Genomic DNA, 21,651 nt, shown 5'->3' with positions numbered 1-21,651 from the left:
ACTTTTTTACACGTTTATCAGTTTTAATAGATTTAACAGTGCACTTGTGTCTGCCTTTTTTTACTGATCAAGTGATAAAGGTTGTTATAACATTTAGAAGGTAAGCAGTGCTAAAAATTATTTTTAGAAGGAATAATTAATCTAGTTACAGTACATGTCGAAGGTCAGTGAATTTAAGTTAATTATTTATTGTTCTGTGTGTGACTAAAAGATAGGCAATATCTATGTTTTCATCCAAATATATTACATAAATTTATGTGCAAAACTGGAATATTGTAAAAAAGATGCGATTAAAGCAGCGTTTCCATCCAACGAGTCAAAGAGAATAAAATCCTTTCCTGAAGTCCTTTCCTGATTAACTGGCGACAAATATCAACAGTAAAAACAGAATTTACTGAGGTAGAAGAAGCTTCGTCAATTATTTCTTTTATTTAATAAATGTACTTGCGCCTCAGAAGACAATGCTGACACACAATGAACACGTGGGGGACTCTTGACACGCTCCAGACGCTCGGAGGTAGTTAATAATATACACTAATACTGAAACAGTTAAGGCATTTTAAAATGACTAAAACAACATTTAAGACGTGTTACAGTGTGCTTAGCCTGCTGGTTTGTCTATTCACACACATTTTCATCATCAAATGATGACCTTTTTTTAATGTACATACTGTAATTTGTTCAGTAAAAGTGTTTCCATCATAGTTTATGTGCATATTTTCTATCGAATAAAAGTTTATCCTACTCAATTATGCATGTTTTTTATGCATATTTTCAAAAGTTAAATGCATCTTGACGTTTCCATCTATCGTTTTAAGGCACATCTCCAAAATGAGCATTAAAATAGGTGGGTGGAAACTTAAGGTTAAAGCGAGAAATACCGCTTCGTCTTTAAAAAAGGGGAGGAGACCAACAGAAACTCAGATTTTAGAGATTAAAACCTGCTCCTGACCAGGTTAGGTTTACAGAGTAAGTTGCCACAATAACTGTACATATTTAATAACATTTTCCCAACTAAGCAGGTTGTATTTCTTTAATATTAAACAATGGTGATATTGAACTGATTTCTTATCAAGGGTTTTTATGGACTGTTTGTATAAAGATTCAAGTGGCTTCAGAGTAGTGATGCTGGCTTGGGACCAAGTGGTTAAACAATAAGTGATGTGAGAAATGATCATGGAGTGATAATAGATTAGGGCAGCCTCACATGACATCTGATCACAAATAATTAAGAAATTTGCTAAACTGAATCTTACCCAGTTACAAACCTTTAAAATTTTAAATATTAAAGCATGCACATATTGCATAGATTGTCAACACACATTACGTATCATTTGGAGTGAATTTTAAGTCCTAATAGTTCTTTCCTTCCAATCTGGAGAGGGCTTTGAAATGTGATTGGGTTTGTAAAAGCTGGAAAGAGGGAATTTACTCCATTTACCCATCTGCAATATAGGTTAAACAGCGGTAATGACCCCCCAGCGCGCAATAAGCATCTCGGGGTAACCCTGGTATTGACAAGATTCAAGGCAGAATAAAATATGTTATGAGGAAAGGGGACTCCATTTCTTCAGCTGCAGCCATATGTTACAAAGAGTCAGTGGAAACAAGCCATTTTATGCTGTTATGTCATCACTCATATTGCAAGTCATAACTCTCCGTCCCTTTATTTAGGAGGCTTTTCATAAACTGGCCCCATGAAAAAATAGTTAAATAGTCCTGATCTAAGAGATAAGATGTATCGCCATCTACTGGTATATGCTTCTAATTGCAATAAAATCCACAGTAAACGATCAGTGCCTGATTTTTCATTTTTTAATAGTTTGCTGAATTGACATTGACAAACTGATGACAAAGAAACACAAAATAACAAAAACTAAAACATGACACGATTTATAAAATATCAACATTAACATCTACTGTACCCAAACCAGGCATCTAAATACAATATGTTTTATATTTAAGGCTTTTAGACAATTATAAAGAACATTGTAATTCCCTTTGGAACAATAGCTTCTGCAGGATCTAACATTTATTATATTTATATTAAATAAATACTTTAGGCTTTCTGAATCACAAATTATTTCACTGAACTAATGAAATTGTTCAGTAACACTTTAGTAAATGCATTTACAAACTCCACTTAAAATAGCACAAACAAAGCAATCACACACAAACCCTTCTGACATTATTCATGTTGATATAATTTGCTTCCAGGTGATCTATCTATATGCTCTTTTGATACCAACATTACACATTTCTACTCATTATCAGAACACAAGTGTGCTTAGTACTTCTGCCAGTCAGGTACACATAGATAACACAGTGTCCTGGGGTTCAAGCGAGGCTTTTTATCCAGTTTATGCAGTGACTTTAGTTAAGATAACATTCATTACCAAGACAGCTCACCAACCTGTTGTCAGACATGACATCTTGGAAGTAATCCTCACATAACCCTTGAGAATATCTCAGAATTACATGCTGTATTCCTGATTAGGCTTGTGTGTAACGAATAATTTCACTCAGGTCATAGCCGGTCACTGCAAAGGCATAACCGTCACCATCACAGAACTTGGCTCCACAAATTTGCATATCAGTCACACACTCGTTATACATGTGCTCCATCTGGAAAGGGCAGAGAAATTGACTTATGCTTAGAAAATTTGCTCTTATTTGATCAAAAATACTGGAAAAACCTTAACAGTATGTGCAAATTTATTACCACAATATAGGTTTTAAAATATAATTTAGTCATGAGAAGCAAAGATGAAATGTAAGCATCATTCTCCAATATTCATTCTAAGAAGATCCTTCTGAATCATTAATAATAGGAACTGATTTTATAATATCATGATTTGCTACTTAACAAGCATTTTCTATTATTATCAATGATAATAAATGCTGCATAATATTTCAATATTAAAGGAAGCATTTATTTAAAAACATGTCTTTTCAAAAATGCGCTGTCATTCATGCTATGTAAAATATTTATCTTTTTTTTTTAAACATCCCACTGTGCCCAATCTTTTGTATGTGTGTTTGAAGGGGTTTACCTCTACACTGTTAGTCTCAGGGGTCAAGCTGAGATGCCACACTCGAACCCAAGAGTCTTCTGCTGCAGAAAGGAGCTTTTTCATTGAACAAAAGAAAAAAATGTTGTTACATAAGCATTTATGAGTATTAATGTTATATGAGAATACTTTTGAATGCACAAATTCTTACAAAACAAGTTTTCAAAACATGTAATTGCTAGACTAAAAGTGATCATAAGCATTAATTAATTCATTAAAGGGTCATAAAACACTAAATCACCTTTTGCTTTATTTTTACAGAAGCATTGCACATAATAGAGCATCCATGTGAGTATTCATATTTATGTGTAAAAAAAAAAAAACATTTTGAAGTACTTTGAGCTTTATTGTGCTATTTATGTCTTCCAGGTCTAAAATCTACATCATATCAAAGTCATACGTTTTGATGTGTCAAATGACAATCTAACATATGTGTCTCACAATTATTCCAGAGGCTGCATTTATATATCCTATGAGAAGATGCTATATAATCTTCTCATACAACAGCATGCGTAATGACAGATTTAACTACAATTTCAACGGTTGAAATATATAGTTGAAGTCAGAATTATTAGCCCCCCTGAATTATTAGCCCCCCCTGTTTATTTTTTCCCCAATTTCTGTTTACCGGAAAGAAGATTTTTTCAACACATTTCTAAACATAACAGTTTTAATAACTTTTTTTTAATAATTGATTTATTTTATCTTTGTCATCATGACAGTTAATAATATTTGATCAGATATTTTTCAAGACACTTCTATGCAGCTTAAAGTGAAATTTAAAGGCTTAACTAGGTTAATTAAGGTAACTAGACAGGTTATGGTCATAAAGCAAGTTATTGTATAACAATAGTTTGTTCTGTTGATTATCAGGAAAAATATATAAAGGGGCTAATAATTTAAACCTTAAAATGGTTTTTAAAAATTAACTGTAAATAAACTGTAATTAAAAGCTGCTTTTATTCTAGCCGAAATAAAACAAATAAAACCTTCTGCAGAAGTAAAAAATATTATCAGACATACTGTAAAAATTTCCTTGCTCTTCAAACATCATTTGGGAAATATTTAAAAAAGAGAACAAATTCAAAGGGGGGATAATAATTCTGATATCAACTGTATGTAATGGCCATTTTTGCAAATTTTTATAAGTTGCTTATGACATTATGTATCTGAAATCCAAATATAAAATTGTATATCAATTGTATGTCATATGCATATATTTCTATGCATCAGATTCCTATATGGGGTTGGCAAAAGCACACACAAACATCTATTTTCAATGAAAAATACAAATGGTCACTGGTTATACTGTATGTGTTAGAGTAATGTCAAGTAAGCTTACAAAAGATTGTAGAATTTTTGTGCTTTTGTTGTTTATAATGTTGAATTGCAAGAAAACTATTGTGCAAAGCTTTAACTAAGATGAAAACTACTTGCTGCTGAAACAGGAAAAATTAAAAAACTGTATGACCTACAGACTGTATACATGGCTCAGTTCCTACCAGCCCAGTGAATGGGGCGATGTCCAGTGAGTAGATCCAGCGTGCATGGGCATTAACCTCTGCATGCAGTATACCTGTGACTGCCTCGTACAGACGAATCTGTCCTGTCCCATAGCCTGCAATGACTGTGCCCTTCCAGAGTTTAACTGAAGAACAGCTAGTGCTGAGAAAAGAGGCACATTTTAATTATCTATTTCTAGACATTTGAAGACAGAGTTATTAGCTCCATTGTTAATTTTTTCCCCAATTTCTGTTTAATGAAAATATTTTTTTTAACACATTTATAATCATAATAGTTTTAATAAGTCATCTTTAATAAATGATTTATTTTATCTCTGCCATGATGACAGTAGATAACATTTTACTTTATATTTTTCAAGACACTTCTATATAGCTTAAAGTGACATTTAAAGGCTTAACTAGGTTAATTAGGTAAACTAGGCAAGTCAGGTTAATTAGGCAAGTTATTGTATAACAGTGGTTTGTTCTGTTGACTATAGAAAACTATATCTAGAAAGACATTCTGATAACATTTTCTTGGGTTTATAGAATGGTATGCCCTTTTAGACTCCCAACTAGAGGTCTGCATTCCCGCGACTGTCCTGTCTAGCAATATCGCTCCCGACTCCCGAGTGAGCACGCGTATGTATGTGTGTAAATGAAATAGCGCAATGCTGTGTTTAGCTTGTTTGCAGTGTGTGTGTGTGTGTGTGTGTGTGTGTGTGTGTGTGTGTACGTATGCGCGAATGAGAGATGCGCGTGTGTGTGTGTGCGTGTGTGTGTGTGTGTGGGTGCGTGCGTGCGAGCGAGCGAATGAGAGAGAGAGCTTTGCCTGTGTTTGTGCTTGGTGCTTATGAGTGTGTGTTAGAGGGCGCGCGCACGCGAATGAGAGAGAGAAAGCTTTGTCTATGTGTGTGTGTGCTTGGTGCTGTGCGTTATTGGTTGTTATTGGCTGTCTGGACTGTATAACTGGGTGATTTTCGTTTTTTTTTTTCTCCCCCCCCCCCGCTCTTTAGCGGGATCGGGCGCGGCGGATAGAAAACGGGGCGGGTCGGGCAGCGGGACATCAAGTGCTTAATATAAGCGGGAGCGGTCGGGTTCAGTCTAAAACCTGGCGGGTGCGGGCGGGAGCGGGATTCAAAATTTAGTCCCGCGCAGATCTCTACTCCCAACTGATGACACTTCATTTTGATAACCCTTAATATAATAACAGCTATAGTTATTTCATGATAACTTATAATGGGGCTTAATAATAACTTATAAATAGTGTCAACAAAGTATTTTATTTACTAGTTTTCTGTGTGACATATAATCAACTATTTTTACATTAATACAATATATTGGACATAAATCTGAGAATAGAGTTAAAAAGATCTCAGATCAGATTCCAGTGCACATAAATGCCATAGTTTTAATTCATTGGTGGGTATTATACTTTCTGTAAATAATCATGTTTGCACACCTTATTTACAAATGTTTAGAGTAAGGATATGTTTAACCGTCAAATTAGATGTTTACATCAAGTGTTTCTAAATGTAGAAAGAAGTTTTGGGTAAGGTCCACTTAATATAGAGCATTCAATTATTTCACTAGTTTCACTAGTTATTTCACATGTTGTCTGAGTGTAAAAGTTCCTTTAACTTGACACGGCGTCTAAACAACGTCAAAAGAAGCAAGACGCAAGCGTAACGGTCATGCATATCTGTCAAATGAGTGTGACAACAATGTAAAAGTAGTGCACTGGAATGCAAAAATGCATTCTGTATGAATAAGCCCTAAGTCATATGTGTACATACAATATATCCATTGATTAAGGCAAGTTCGACCCTGGAGAGCCCCAGTTTTTCTGCAACTCTAACCATACACACACGAACAGTGTTAATAGGGGTGCTTGTCAGTTCTTATTTGGCCATCCTCGTTTCCTGTCCTCGCTTCCTTTCCTAAGGTCTTAGCTTCAGGATGCACGGAAATGTGTGAGGACAAAGAAATTGAATCAAGTAAAATGATTCTATATATTCTCGCTTTCTATAGCATCACTTCAAAGCATTGTCATTTAATGAATACACCACTAATTTTGCTTCCACAGCAAGATCCTTTATTGTTAGGGACAATTATTTATATTGTAATAGTTTCAAACTCCACATTTGTCTGCAGTTTTTATTTTTTTACATGTTATGATTAACTAAGAATTATTCCGAAACTGTAAGTCCTAATGTTGTCTTTACTTAAACAATCAAGAAATGTTGACTGAACATTACTTAAAATTGAGCATTTTGGTCCTGTCACCTAAAAATATGAGTTAATTAAACTTATATACAATGAAAATACATAAACTTAAAATTTCAAGTATAGTACATTCAAAATCACAATTAATCCTTTGAAAAATATAGGTTGTTTTTAATGTAGTTTTGACTGTAAATTTCTAAAATGTGCAACATTTTACAAGGTCTTTTTTTAATCAGAAAACAAGGCTTCATGTATAATTATTCATCATAATGGGAATAAATCGCTACTTATTTTTCTTTTAAACATTTTTTTAAGTACATAATGACATACAGAGACACACACACTGAACTGAACAATTTAAGTATAATATACCAAACCGGCAAGTTAAATAAACTTAAATATGCAAGTTTTGGGAGACTCCGTAACTCAATTAAATTGAGACAATGAGTTTACTCAATTAATTTCATTTAGTCAACTTATTAGGGTTTTCAGTGTAGTAATTAACTGCTTTTTTATTTGAGCTGAAAAGTACAGTACATCAAAATTAAAGGAACTATGAAAACATAACTCACATTAACAATAAATATATGCTTAATGTTTACATAAATGTATGTTTGAATTTTTTTGCTTTATGTAACGATTATTGGCGCATAAATGCTAATAAAGTGGAGGAGAATTTACATTGTGCAACATGCTTTGTCAATAACACACTTCCTCAAAGGATCCACCTGTATTTCTTCGCTCATGTCTCCTCAGGAAGCCTCCTCTCTCCTCGCCCCCTCACATTGCAATTATAGAATTTAAACAAGATGGCTGAGCTTTTTCAGTTACCTAGGTCATATGACAGGAGTAGCGAGAAAATGAGAAACTATATTAAAAAGCACCCCAGAAAGCTACAGACAGGTTGAGTTTTTTTTTTTTTTTCCAAGGACGGATCTAAAACTTACAGCACTATGACTTTCCACGACCAAACTTGACAACCTCTGAATTAGGTTAATTGCTAAATCCAATCTCCCTTGTGTTTGGGATAGTTATGTGAATGTGATCCTCCCAAATTATTATTGAAACATTATATTTTCACAAATTTTCATGAACGAAACTTACTCAAAACCAGGGATCTTGTTCAGCAGTTGAAAATCTTCTCCGGATTTCCACACACAAAGCAATCCAGAGTCATCAGCACTAACTAAATCACCAATGCACTCCTGAAAAACAACAACATCAACAAACTAAACAAACAAGACAACAACAAAAAATATATATTAATAGCATGTGTATTTTTGCAAATCACACTGATATGATCGCTGTAAGGTTATACCATGTTTCCTGAGCACTCAGAGGCCATGTCTGTGATGGCCTCTTTGTGTTCCTCCAAAACCTCAGACAGGGTGATGTTACTGCCTTTACTAGGAACATCAAACACTAGAACTGAGCCAGATGAGACTCCTGAAATGAGCCAAAAAATTATTTTAAGGGACACAATTACTGATCAAATATGTTAATAGGTCTTTCAAAATTGAACAATATTTACAGTTTGGCCACTCTAGATCAATAAAGACACATACCTACACAAATGAATTTTTCCCGCACTGCTGCAATTCCTCGGGCAAACACTGCTTTAGCTGAAAAATTACAGATAATGTCGGTTTAATTAGGTGTACAGTGGTCATAACCACTTTTTTTAACTAAAGATTGAAGGAATGAACAGGTTTATGATTTACGGAGATGCAGTGATGTGCACTGACCAGTAGGCGTCTCTGGTGTTTCCAGTGCATGCCAATAGACCATAATAGATCCATCTGATTCATACATCTGGTGAATGAAGACAACCTAAAGGATTAGTTCATCCCCCAAAAAGTCAAAATTTCTTTTCATCTACCCTCATGCCATGTAAGATGGAGGTGACTTATTTCAGTAAAATATTACAGATGTTTTGTTTGTTTTTTTTTAAACAGAGTACTTTAGTGAAGTCAATGGCTACCAGCACTTGGAGAGCCAAAGAAAACAGATACAGGCAAAGCAAATTAATATCAGTGTCTCTTGACGATACACTGAGTTGTTATGAAGTGAAATTTCTAAGCAAGAAACTGAAAATTATTACCTTTCATCCAAAGCCTTGGCTAATAGTCCAGAGCGTGTTCATAAGTTTAAAACTCAAACATGAGATTGCTCTGGTTGTTTCTTTATCTACTTTGTTATGGGTTGCTGCATTCAGAATAAGCACAAGCAATGTTCTGATGAACATTAAAACCCACACAGCCTGCTTTTCCACTGTAAACTAAAAACATCAGCTTATTTGTGAGATTGAGTTTGCGCATACATCATCACAAGCAGGAAGCATATTTTTCCAAATCTGTGGATTAAAGATAGTAAAGTTCAGTTTCTGGGGGCGGCATGGTTGCTCAGTGTTTAGCATTGTTCCCCACAGCAAGAAAGTCGGTGATTAAAGTCCCATCTGGACCAATTGGCATTTCTGTGTGGAACCTGCATGATCTCCCTGTGTTTGACTGGGTTTCCTCTGGGTGCTCTGGTTTTCCCCAAAGTCCAAAGACATGCACTATAGGAGAATTGGATTAACTTAATTGGCCATAGTGTATGAGTGTGTGTGTGAATGAGTGTGTATGTGTGTTTCCCATTACTGGGTTTCAGCTAGAAGGGCATCATTCATTTTCCTTCGGCTTAGTCTCTATTTTAAAAATAACCAACCACCAACTTATCCAACATATGTTTTACGCAGCAGATCTCCCTCCAGCTGCAACCCAATACTGGGAAACACCCATACACACTCATTCACACAGACACACTCATAATCTACAACCAATTTAGTTAATCCAATTCACATATAGCACGTGTTTTTGGACTGTGGGGGAAACTAGAGCACTCGAAGGAAGCCCACGCAAACCAGCAATCTACTTGCTGTAAGGCAACAGTGCTAACCACTGAGCCACTGTGCTGCCCAGAAAAGCACCAGTTGTATAAAACACATGCTGGAATAGCTGGCGGTAGGGTTACCTGATTTACCGGTACCATGGTAGTATCGCAATACTATGGCTCCAAAATACTGGTGGTGCCACTGTTTGTAATTGGTAGTATCATCATTAACGGTCTTTCTACAATAGATAATGTTGCATGTGGAAAAGGTCACCAAAATGCTCACACGTTTGTGCAACAATAGACCATTTTAATTGAATAGTCTGTGGACCCCTTTAAGGTTGCAAAAAGTTGTGTAGAATTCATGCCTTTTATGGTAGCCTATTGCACATTTTCTGATACTTCAGTTCGAATACACAACTAAATCAGTTCATTTCTGTTCTTGTTAATATGATTTAGTAGCTACAACAACTGCAAAAGTCTCTTTAAAAGAATGAATTCACAAAATTTCACAAAGTGAAATTTCACATTACTTTGGATTGTTACCTGATAAGACATAATAAGACAATAGATGAAAAGCCAAAAAGAGGAAATTTTGAAATAATTTTAGACCACTTCATATAGCCAAATGAATGAACCGCCAACTTATCCAGCAAGTTTTCACGCAGCGGATGCCCTTCCAGCCGCAACCCATCTCTGGGAAACATCCACACACTACGGAAAATTTAATTTAATCAGTTATCTACAAAATAAACAAAAAGAACTAATAATAATATTTTTTATTTATATAGCGCCTTTCAAGAGCTCAAGGACACTTTACAAGGAATGCGACAAAAAGATAAACAAACATACATGAAGTCAAATATAACAAACTGAAATTACACAAACAAGACCTAGAAGACAAATGAGCAAAGTGGAGGTGATCAGATAAAGTAGTCAGTTTGGCAGATCAGAAGCAAAGCATTCAGAAAATAAGTGAGTCTTAAGTAAGGATTTGAATTTAGAGATATTATTAGCTGAGCGGAGTGAGTGTGGTAGAGAGTTCCAGAGTTTGGGTGCAATAACACTAAATGATCTGCGTTTTAGGTAAAGTGATGTGCAAAAATATTTTTTTAATAATAAGGGAATTATGAATTAAATTCAAGTAGACCTATTATAACATATAAATATAGTATTTCTGACAATTTTCTTCATTTGATAGATTTGAGTTATGACTTACAGTATCACAATACTACTTGGTATCACTTCCGCTGGTATAGTATCGTAACATGAATTAACTGTATCGCAACAACCCTAGTTGGTGGTTCATTCAGATGTGGCTACCACTAAGCCCAAGAAAAATTAATGCAAGTTTAGTTTCTTGGCTAATTATTTTGCTTCAAAACATATCAGTACATCATTAGGTGCATTAGGTCCCACTTTAGTTTTTTCCTGTTTTGACTCTGTGTCAGTAGCTGCTGAGTAAAATTTTATGAATACATGGTTTCAGCAACAAATCTATCAGCAAAAAGAGTTTTAAGTGAATGGCAATAACTTTCAACCCACCTGAATTCCTTTCTGAGAAGTGAGAACAAGAAGATCTCTTGAAGGCAGGACACACCAGGCTGCCTGTCACACAGAAACCAGGGTTAAGTATGATCTTATATTAAAATGTTAAAACCAAAAAAAAAAAATCTAAAAGCATGTCAGACTTAAAAAACAATGAGATAATAATTGAGTATTACCTGCATGATAAGTGAGGAGCTGGTGGCCACGTTGCCCTCTTTAGACTGCAGCTGTCTGTGAGAATAGTTCAGGCCGTCCCAGGAGGCACTGACCATGTTCACCACATTGGCATGAACCACTGTGAAGTAGGTGAGGCAGCGTGGTGCAATGCGCAGGACGCTCAGGTTGTTGTACAGTGCGGATGCGCTGCTCTTTATTTGAATGCTTTTCTCTTTGTGGTACATTTTTGCCATTTTGGTAGAGAACAGCTAGAGATGTTGTTTCTGAAAACCGAGGCAGGTCATGCAAATCAGTTCAGTTCAGTGTATCCTGATACAGAATTACAGGTGGTGCGTTTCAAACTAACAGTTGCATTGCATTAAATGTACTCTTTATCAAATTTCCCTCAAGTGTTTCCAAACATTTGAGTTTCTTTATTCAATTGAACAGAAGTAAATAGCTGCAGGTTTTTTGTGTGCTTAACAGAAGAAATAAATGTTTGAAAATGTATGGGATGAGTGAATAATGACAGTATATATAATATATAATGACAAAATAATTTATTTCATAGGTGAACTAAGTCAGGTTTTAGCTAAATGATGCAAAGTGTATTACATATATTTTTCTAATAACAACATCACTGGCACTTAGCTAACGACAGATGATATTTATCATTTATTTTAAGAATACATGCAGAACTCTAAGCAACAGCTTACGAACCCTGAATGAAGGAAGGCAGCTGTTGTGTGCTCCTGAGTCCTGCTAATCCTCTTCGTTTCTGAGCAAATAGTAAACTAACGTTAAACGGCCCCGAATACGGAAAAAAAACAGACTTGTCTCGTCTGCTATTAACTTATATGAACGTCAGATAAAACGTAAAATGGATAAAAGTCTTGTCTAATTACTGTTCAAGCAGCTTTCACCATGTCGCGTCTCTTGCAGCCATAGTGACGGAACAGACGTGTGTAGGACGTCACAGCTTTCTGTGGTGTACGGATTGACGCACAGCTCACAGCGAGGTGCTAACATACCGTGCTAAACCTAAAGCTTTTGCTTTTCACTTAGTACTCAGCTAATGCGTTTGCCCATGATTCAAATTTCTGTTCAAAATATTTGATGCATTTAAATCATTTCTTTGTTGTGGACTGTGTTGTACAAAAAACACGCTCAGCCCCATCCTTCTTTTTATCTCCACCAGAGGGCGATCCAGAAGCTCTAGCTTTCAACTCAGCTTTATTGATAATACTTGTCAAGTTTTTCCATAGCATTTCACATAAGATAAACAATGAAAGTGGTTATATAGTACACATATACAAACAGATACACGCACACAAACACAGTTAAAAACTTGATATATAATATAGATGGAGTAACAATGTGATAGGATAAAATAATGTTATTGGCCTAATTCAAAGATTGATGTATTTAACTCTCTCCTTCACACACACACACACACACACACACACACACAAACACACACACACTCACCTCTACAGCAGCACACATATTAAACCTACATGCTCTATTTGAAGATAAGCTCCTTAAACTGAACTGATTTTTGTCAGGTGAACATGTTATGCACTGTAAAAAATATTGGTTGCCTTAAATTTTTTTATTGAATTTGAATTAAATTAACATTATTAGTCCATTGAACTTAAATTATGTAAAACTGGCTTAAAACAGCTAGCATAACTTAATAAATTAAGTTAGAACATGATTAACTTAAGTTTAATCAGTTACAATGATCTAAAAACATATGCTGTCAGGACTAATTGATCATATAATTTCTTACAGTGTGTGACTAGTAACTAGTAACTCACTTAGATACCTTGTCAATATTTCCAAAATGTATCTGGTTTTGAAATCTTCGATATATCATCTTTTACAGTGTTTTACAGACACTAGGACACTTTCTCAATACTTAGGTCACTATTGCAAAACTCTTTACATAGTGACCACAAAAGTCATAAAAGTCATAAAAGTCTGGATTTAGGCTGATTTGTTGCTGTTGTTGTTGTCTTACTGTCTTTTCCATATACACTAGTGGCCGTCACCAATGTTTGATTCAAATTACTTACAATCATTATGTTTATAATATTATAAATAAATAAAAATTTTTTTTTTGCCAAATCTGCTTCTAATTTAGTTCAATAAACTTACATTTCAAAATCGAAAATTAGACCTATAATGCCCTCAAACATCTGATGATGAGAAAGCACAAATCAAATAAAATCAAATGTGAATCAAACAAACAAACAAAATATTATTATTATTCATACTTTTTTGCAAGTGAATCAAAAACAATGAAAGATTTAAAAATAATTTAACTTCATTTTAAAGATCTGTAAGCACATTGACATACAAGTAGCTGCCTGAAACCCTCCAGATATCAAAGTCGTCTGAAATTTTTGTGAAAGAACTTATTGTTAGCATCCTGTGGGAGGTACAAAGTTTTCTTTTTCAGAAAGACCTAGTAAGATTCTTTTATATTATACACATTGTTACACTGAATGACATTTTAATGGATGTCTTCTGTAATTGTGGCTGTAGTGAATGTATGCCACCTACCAATTTAATGCTTAAAAGAAAAACAAGCATGACACCTAATGTATGAGACTAAACAAAACCTTCTTAAATCATACACGCTTTTTTTGTATACCAGGTACAAGTGATTTTTACGTACAGTTGTTAGAATACAAAACGAAAATTTTATAGTATTATTTTACTCTTTAATTCCCACAGAAGCACAAATAGGTGAAAACATGTTTTCGCTCGGGGGTTCCCGTTCTCTTTAAATACGGCCTGACTCTTGTCGACAGCAACATAACAACAACACAGCAACGAGAACAGAAGCAGCTGTCATCTCAGCCTGAATGGAATGCCATTCAAACTGTTCAGCCGCATAAAATGACCATCTTGGCACAATTTTTGTAGATTAGAGTTAAGATCTCGCATTATTGTTTGGTGAGGTGACTTTTGCATTAGCATACAAACTTACTTATCCTATGTGTGCACAATGATAGTCGGGCGTTCTTCGGATTTAATTGTCTTTCCCTCAGCATAGAGCACTTAATTGCCTTTTACCCTCCCTTGTTAATTAGTATTCTGCACTCACTCTTTCGGCACTTTTGCGCTTCATGCGCCATAAATTTCCAGTCTTCTCTCAAGTGAAAGTTTGTTGTCCAGCACAGTGTCCGCTGTCGGGTGGATCCACTCTGGCGCTCTTCTCTTCTGCGTTGGCTTCGCAGGAATCGGGATATCAAGCGAGAGTAATTTGCAATCATCAGAAAGCCTTATTACTATAGGCTACTGAAAGTTTATCGGTTTCTTTTTATTTGATGTAGTTGTTGCGACACAAACCCGCAATGATGGATATCTTTTGGAGAGGATTCTGCACTTTTCTACTCACAACACTTGTTTTTGAAGGTAATTTTAGTCGCTATAATGTACTGTATAACAACAATGAATCCTTAGTTAATTGTTTAAACACCTGGAATGAATTGTCGACTTGTTGATATTGATAAACAATGTTTTATCAAAAATATTGAGCAACAACAGGCTCGTCGCTCTGCTGTAGAGTAGCTAAAGCAATTTAAATCGATTATAAGTTAATTTGCAATGGTTTCAAAACAAATATGAAAAAAATGTTCATATGAATTCATATTATTGTGTCTAATGCCAAGAAAATCATCACACCCCTTTGAAAAAATATACTTGATTAGTCATACATGAAATCAAATCACATTGCAAATAACAGATGTTTTTGTAGCTAACCTGTGCCTTTCTACAGCTTTGTGCTATGTGAGGAAAGATACAGATTTTCACAAGGAATATGATGATTTTCTATAGGTGCTGTACATTAAAAAATATTATTGCTGCCTTGAATATTTTGAATCAAATGAACTTTCGTTTTAACTTATACTACAAGTCAAACTGTGTAAAAATATTAAGTTAAACTTTGTATAACTTAAAAAAAAATGTTAAACCTTATGAACTTATAAGTGAAAGTAACATAAAAACATGTGTTGTGATATTTTGTCATAAAATGTTTACAGAGTGTAAAGGAAATTGTGTTATCAAACAAGTTTTACCAACACATTCTCACTACATCTTGATGCAGTTGTTTTAGTGCTTTATTGATGCATGATTAAACATGTTGTGTAAGCAGTAACACACACTGTTAGACGTTGCTATGTAAAAAATCTACCTACAATTTACACTCACCGGCCACTTTATAAGGTACACCTTACTAGTATCAGGTTGAACCCCCTTTTGCCTTCAGATTCAGAACTACCTTGATCCTTCGTGGCATAGATTTAACAAGGTACTGGAAATATTCCTCAGAGATTTTGGTCAATATTGGCATGACAGCATCATACAATTTCCCCACATCCCAAAGGTGCTCTATTGGATCGAGATCTGGTGACTATGAAGGCTATTTGAGTACAGTGAACTCATTGTCATGTTCAAGAAACCAGTCTGAGATTGAAATCTTTATGACATGGTGCATTATCATGCTGGGAGTATGGGTACACTTGTCAAAAAGGAATGGTCAGCAATAATAATCAGTCTGGCTGTGGCGTTGACATCATGCTCAATTGGTAATAATGGGCCCAAATTGTGCCAAGAAAATATCCCCCACACGTTACACCACCACCCAGAGCCTGAACTGTTGATGCAACGCAGGATGGATCCATGCTTTCATGTTTTTGACGATAAATAATGACCCTACCATCTGAAAATGGCAGCAGAAATTGGATATTTTGTATTTTTCAGACCATTCTCTGTAAACCAGGCGTGTCCAAACTACGGCCCGCGGGCCATCTGCGGCCCGCAATCAGTTTTATGGCGGCCCGCGAGGCTTTTTATAAATATCAATAGAATCTGGCCCGCTATACAAAAATGAACGTAATTCAATAAATAACCACCGGGTGTCGCTATTACATGCATTCAATTAAGCAGCAGTTCTTGTTATGATCTATCTATCTATCTATCTATCTATCTATCTATCTATCTATCTATCTATCTATCTATCTATCTATCTATCCATCCATCCATCCATCCATCCATCCATCCATCCATCCATCCATCCATCCATCCATCCATCCATCCATCCATCCATCCATCCATCCATCCATCCATCCATCCATCCATCCATCCATCCATCTATCTATCTATCTATCTATCTATCTATCTATCTGTCTGTCTGTCTGTCTGTCTGTCTATCTATCTATCTGTCTGTCTGTCTATCTATATACACACACTTGAAGTCTGAATTATTAGCCCCTCTTTGATTTATTTCTTCTTTTTTAAATATTTCCCAAATGATGTTTAACAGAGCAAAGACATTTTCACAGTATGTCTGATAATATTTTTTTCTTCTGGAGAAAGACTTATTTGTTGTATTTCGGCTAGAATAAAAGTGGTTTAAATTTTTTTATGAACCATTTAAGGTCAAAATTATAAGCCCCTTAAGTCTTCAGAACAAACCATTGTAATAAAATAACTTGCCTAATTACCTTAACTTGACTAGTTAACTTGATTAACCTAGTGAAGCCTTTAAATGTCACTTTAAGCTGTATAGAAGTGTCTTAAAAATATCTAGTCAAATATTATTTACTGTCATCATGGCAAAGATAAAATAAATCAGTTATTAGAAATGAGTTACTAAAACTAATATGTTTAGAAATGTGTGGAAAAAAAATCTTCTCTCCGTTAAACAGAAAATGGGGAAAAAATAAACGGGGGCTAACAATTTAGGGGGGCTAACCATTCTGACTTCAACTGTATATATGTATATATATATATATATATATATATATATATATATATATATATATATATATATATGCGTGTCTGTGTGATGTATGTATAATTTGGCCCGCGACAACGTTGTTTTTTTTGCATCTGGCCCTCGGCCTAAAAAGTTTGGACACCCCTGCTGTAAACCCTAGAGATGATTGTGCATGAAAATCTCAGTAGATCAGCAGTTCCTAAAATACTCAACCATGCCATGTTTAAAGTCACTTAAATCACTTTTCTTCCTCATTCTGATTTAAACTGCAGCAGATCATCTTGATCATGTCTACATGCCTAAATGCATTGAGTTGCTGCTATGTGATTGATTAGAAATTTTCATTAACGAACAGTTGGACAGGTGTACCTAATAAAGGGGCCGATGGGTATATATACCTATGCAAACATATAGCTACCAATAATCTTCTGCTTTGCTTGCAGAAGTGACAGGACTCATGATAAGGAACGAAGAGCTAAAAAAGTGTGTAAGGGTAAATGAAGATGAGGTTAGCAGCAGGCTTACCCTACAGGAGTGCAGAGCAGATTCAGCTCTGCAAGAGTGGCTCTGGAACCCAGAGACTCGCTCCCTGAGCAACCCTAAGACAGGAGGGTGTTTAACTGCACCCCAGATCCAAGAGCATGAGAGCGTGTGGTTGCAGGAGTGCAGATCTGAGGAGAAGGATCGTGAGGGCCAGTCCTGGAGCTGCTCTAAAAAGGGTCTCCTCACATTACATGGCAAGGGTCTGCACCTGAGCGCACGTCATGATTCCTCCAAGGTCTTCCTTTCCAAAGATCGTGGGAAAGGCAGCAAGTGGAGGACCCTGGCTAATCATACGGTATGCGAGGAGACAGAGAGCACACTCCAAAACCAGAATATGTTGCAAGAGTCTCAACAGACAATTTCAACCGGACCCCGAATCCTCACTCAAATTCGCTATTGGCATTGTAAGAGAGTTCGATTAGAGTTCTTCCACAATAATAGTCTTTCGTAGTACATTCAGTCATCCCATCATTCTGAATAATGGCAATGCATCCACTTTTTCAGTCTTGTGTTCCTATCTACATCACTCATATTAGACATTCTGCAATTTATCTTTCTTTAATTATTTGCCATTTGGTCATCATACTAACTACAATATATCACTGGCATTAATGGTTTCATGAAGAATGTTTAACATGCATAGATTTTTTTTCATTCCACAAAATGTCAATCCTTACATTGGAAAAAATCTATATATTTAATACTAAGAAAATAGTATCTAGATTATTAAATCCTTTTTAATACCTAGAGAAAAAGAGCTATTCTAGAAATTGTTTACTAAAAACTATAGGGAACTGTTTTTGTAATTTGTATTTTTAATCCTTTAACTACCCTACAAAGAAAAAAAATGTTTGGAGTGCATTTCTTAACTCCTTATGTTGCTAGTGAATTTATATATATATATATATATATATATATATATATATATATATATATATATATATATATATATATATATATATATATATATATATAATATATATATATATATATATATATATATATATATATATATATATATATAAATATATATATATATATATATATATATATATATATATATATATATATATATATATATATATATATATTATTATTATTATTATTATTATTATTATTATTATTTACATTTTTTTTTTTCAAAGGGTTAATAGTGCATTCTTGGAAGGGAAAACCAAAGAAAAAAAACTGAATGGAAAACACAAAAATACAAATCAATTGTTGTTTCTGGTTAAAGATCTAAATTCATTTCTATTTGAACTGCATTCAGATCTAGTCTGATACATATAAGATAAAAAGTAATTTCTGTATTTTAATTCTAATTATTTGTACCTAACTTTCAACAAGTGAAAAACATTTTTCATTAATCTCTGTTAGATAATGTAAAAAATCTGAAATCATAAATGATTTGTCCAATACAGTGGTCTAAACCGTGGAAACCTTGTGCACAGTGGTTGTTTTCTAATAGCTAATCATGCTATCTAAACACTATCTTGCTATATCGGAAATTGTAATTTTTAATTCTTTATTTAGCTGGGAGTAATGTCCAGACCTCCAAAATAAAGTCCACCGAAGCAACACAGACTTCAGATTCAATGTCTGAAACTCAAGGCAGTGCAGAGCCAAGAGATCCTTCTGTTAATGTCTTTACAACAGACTATGGTAAGTGTGAACGTAGGAAATAAACAATCAAATATTGAAGTTTTCTCACCCTATAAAAGTTCGTTTCCATTATGTCCACATGGGGGCGATAGCGGAGAGGAAACATGTTGCAGATAGATGTTGTCATTTACCATGTAGCCTAAATCTGTTTTCATGGCAGTACTTTTTAAAAATATATATTATTATTTCATCCATACATACAAGTACTTACTTATTAGTTACTACTGCCTATATATATATATATATATATATATATATATATATATATATATATATATATATATATTACTAGACTAGCATGTCATAAATATAAGCTAATATATTTTCTTCAAACAATAAACACTGAAAATCCTCAAAAGAATGAAAGACATACATATGACATACAAGTGCAGGATATGAGTAAAATTATTGTTTTAATTTGTGATATAAAAAAACATGTTTAAAAACAGGTACAGGCTGGAAAATGACAATGATGCTTCTGAGCATCTTGGCCCTGTTACTCGGGCTTGTGATCCTGACCCTTAACATCTACCAGAACAGGTAACATTCTTCTCATGTTTTAGTAAATAAAGTCTCAAACTCCCAATGCCAGCATTTAATTTCAAGTAAAAGTCTGTTTGTTTTTTCTTGGTTATGTAACTGATCTATCTGAACATGCCCAATGTAATCTGTTTCATAACAAGTGAATCCTCAGATTTTCCCTTCATAAGTGGTTTTCTTCTTCATGCTCAGGAGAAAGAAGACAGTGGTGGTGTTGAAATCCTACACACCAACAGGAGATGCCAGTCTGCCAGGGTCTCCAGTGCCCAGTGAGAGAGCCCCTTTAACCAGACACCCTATGAAACCTGCTCAGTCCGCCTCCATCCAGCGGGGCGAGATCCTTGTCGAGTGGAAAGACGGAACAGTCACCCCACTGTTTGAAACATATCTAACCGATTAAACTGTGGTCAAGACTAAAGGCCTGTTCATACCAAGAGTTATACTTTTACTTATACTGTTCTGGCATCTCCATGATTTAGTGTTATTGTCTGCTGCTCAACTCCTTAGGGGATTCTGATCGGCCTTTAATGAAAATCTTTTTAAAAGAGATTTCAACAATATACACTCTTAGAAATAAAAGGAATAAAAACTGATATATATATATATATATATATATATATATATATATATATATATATATATATATATATATATATATATATATTTATATATATATATATATATATATATATATATATTAGGGATGTAACGGTATCAGAATTTCATGGTACGGTAATACCTCGGTATGAATGTCACGGTACGGTATTTATTGAATCATTTACAGGAAAAACAAAACTTATGAAAATACTCCAAAAAAGTGTCAATGACATACAAATTAGCCATCTATCTGTAAGCTTTGAAACAGGAACTTCAATTTTAATAACAAAAAATTATTAAACCATGTAAAAAAATAAAGTTTCAATTTAGTATTGTTGAAAACTCATCACATTCAACATTTAATCACACTCACTCACTTAGATAGAGATGGGTTTTAAGGAAAATTATCATATAACTATAATCTGGTAAAAGCTGGTATCTCTGGGTATTTACAATGTCCCCTGCAACAGAAAAAAACCCTCTCATTTGGGACTGAGGTTTCTGGGAAAGAGATATGACTTGGCCCAGGTTGACAGCAGTGGGTAACGTTGTGCAATGTCTTTCCCCAACTTGAGAGGACAAGCCATGAGTGAGATAGAGGTCTCTTTGCGGTACAAGTCAATGTCTGCATCAATCTGAACAGTGTGCTGTGTTTCTGCAGTCCCCATGGCTATTATTTGTCGTATCCCCCAACTTGCAGGCACGTGCACACATAGGGCTTAACCTGTGCATTGCACATGCCCTTTTTAGTCTTGGATAGAAAATGCCCTTCCAAAATGATCAAAAGTGCCCCTGCGACGCGACACACCCTCCGTCCTGCCATTCAGTAGGCGCGCGACAACACTGCTCATGAGTATGCGCGCTCAACCCCCCCTCCCTGCTTTACAGTATGCACGTGACAACCCAGCTGATCAGAACGCGCGCGACAACACCACTATTCAGAACGCGCGCGGCGACAACACCCGCTTTAGGTTCGATCATTTCCAGCTCTTTTTCATCCCCGCTACTAGCAGCACACTCCATTTCCGCATTACTGGATCTGTAGCAACAACAGACCGCAAAGGATGATGGCCACGCCTGGGCTGATGGGAATTGTAGTTTCCGCTACCTCCCGTTCGCTTCATTCGCCTGAGCAAATTTT

At 35.0% G+C, this 21,651-nt stretch overlaps 2 protein-coding genes across 8 annotated transcripts in view; one reads left to right on the top strand and one right to left on the bottom strand.

The window, feature by feature from the left end:
• The window catches only part of si:dkey-245n4.2, a 314,713-nt gene extending 294,229 nt beyond the window's left edge, over window positions 1–20,484 (top strand). Inside the window, exons 1-6 of one of the 3 annotated variants that reach the window (XM_021476610.3) lie at window positions 14,529–14,643; window positions 14,719–14,800; window positions 17,612–18,115; window positions 19,245–19,373; window positions 19,823–19,913; window positions 20,106–20,484. In XM_021476610.3, coding sequence (XP_021332285.2) covers window positions 14,740–14,800; window positions 17,612–18,115; window positions 19,245–19,373; window positions 19,823–19,913; window positions 20,106–20,313 — 993 coding nt within the window. In that variant the 5' untranslated portion in view covers window positions 14,529–14,643; window positions 14,719–14,739 and the 3' untranslated portion in view covers window positions 20,314–20,484. Of the gene's footprint in view, window positions 1–14,528; window positions 14,801–17,611; window positions 18,116–19,244; window positions 19,374–19,822; window positions 19,914–20,105 lie in introns of those variants that run through there. The other 2 variants (XM_073951364.1, XM_005165434.6) reach the window with 2 other exon arrangements.
• Window positions 1,798–14,769, bottom strand: wdr54 (WD repeat domain 54). 5 transcript variants are annotated; one of them, XM_073950175.1, is made up of 11 exons: window positions 12,280–12,331; window positions 12,095–12,152; window positions 11,395–11,658; window positions 11,216–11,278; window positions 8,545–8,611; window positions 8,365–8,421; window positions 8,118–8,245; window positions 7,904–8,004; window positions 4,547–4,736; window positions 3,054–3,128; window positions 1,798–2,625 (listed from the first exon to the last, which is right to left on the bottom strand). In XM_073950175.1, the coding sequence occupies exons 3-11, from the start codon at window positions 11,626–11,628 to the stop codon at window positions 2,494–2,496; spliced, it is 1,047 nt and encodes a 348-aa protein (XP_073806276.1). In that variant the 5' UTR covers window positions 11,629–11,658; window positions 12,095–12,152; window positions 12,280–12,331; the 3' UTR covers window positions 1,798–2,493.
• Window positions 20,485–21,651: the final 1,167 nt, after the last annotated feature.

The sequence above is a fragment of the Danio rerio genome, chromosome 5 (assembly GCF_049306965.1).
Source record: "Danio rerio strain Tuebingen ecotype United States chromosome 5, GRCz12tu, whole genome shotgun sequence".
NCBI classification, from domain to species: domain Eukaryota; kingdom Metazoa; phylum Chordata; class Actinopteri; order Cypriniformes; family Danionidae; genus Danio; species Danio rerio.
The sequence above is the reverse complement of the archived record's forward strand: the minus strand, read 5'-3'. Positions and strand labels throughout refer to the sequence as shown.

Coding starts and splice junctions, on each gene's coding strand:
- wdr54 (XM_073950176.1), bottom strand. CDS start 11,628: ATGGCAAAAATGTACCACAAAGAGAAAAGCATTCAAATAAAGAGCAGC. Junction 11,279..11,394: donor GCTCCTCACTTATCATGCAG/GTAATACTCAAT, acceptor TCTGTGTGACAG/GCAGCCTGGTGTGTCCTGCC. Junction 8,612..11,215: donor CTTCTCAGAAAGGAATTCAG/GTGGGTTGAAAG, acceptor TTCATTCACCAG/ATGTATGAATCAGATGGATC.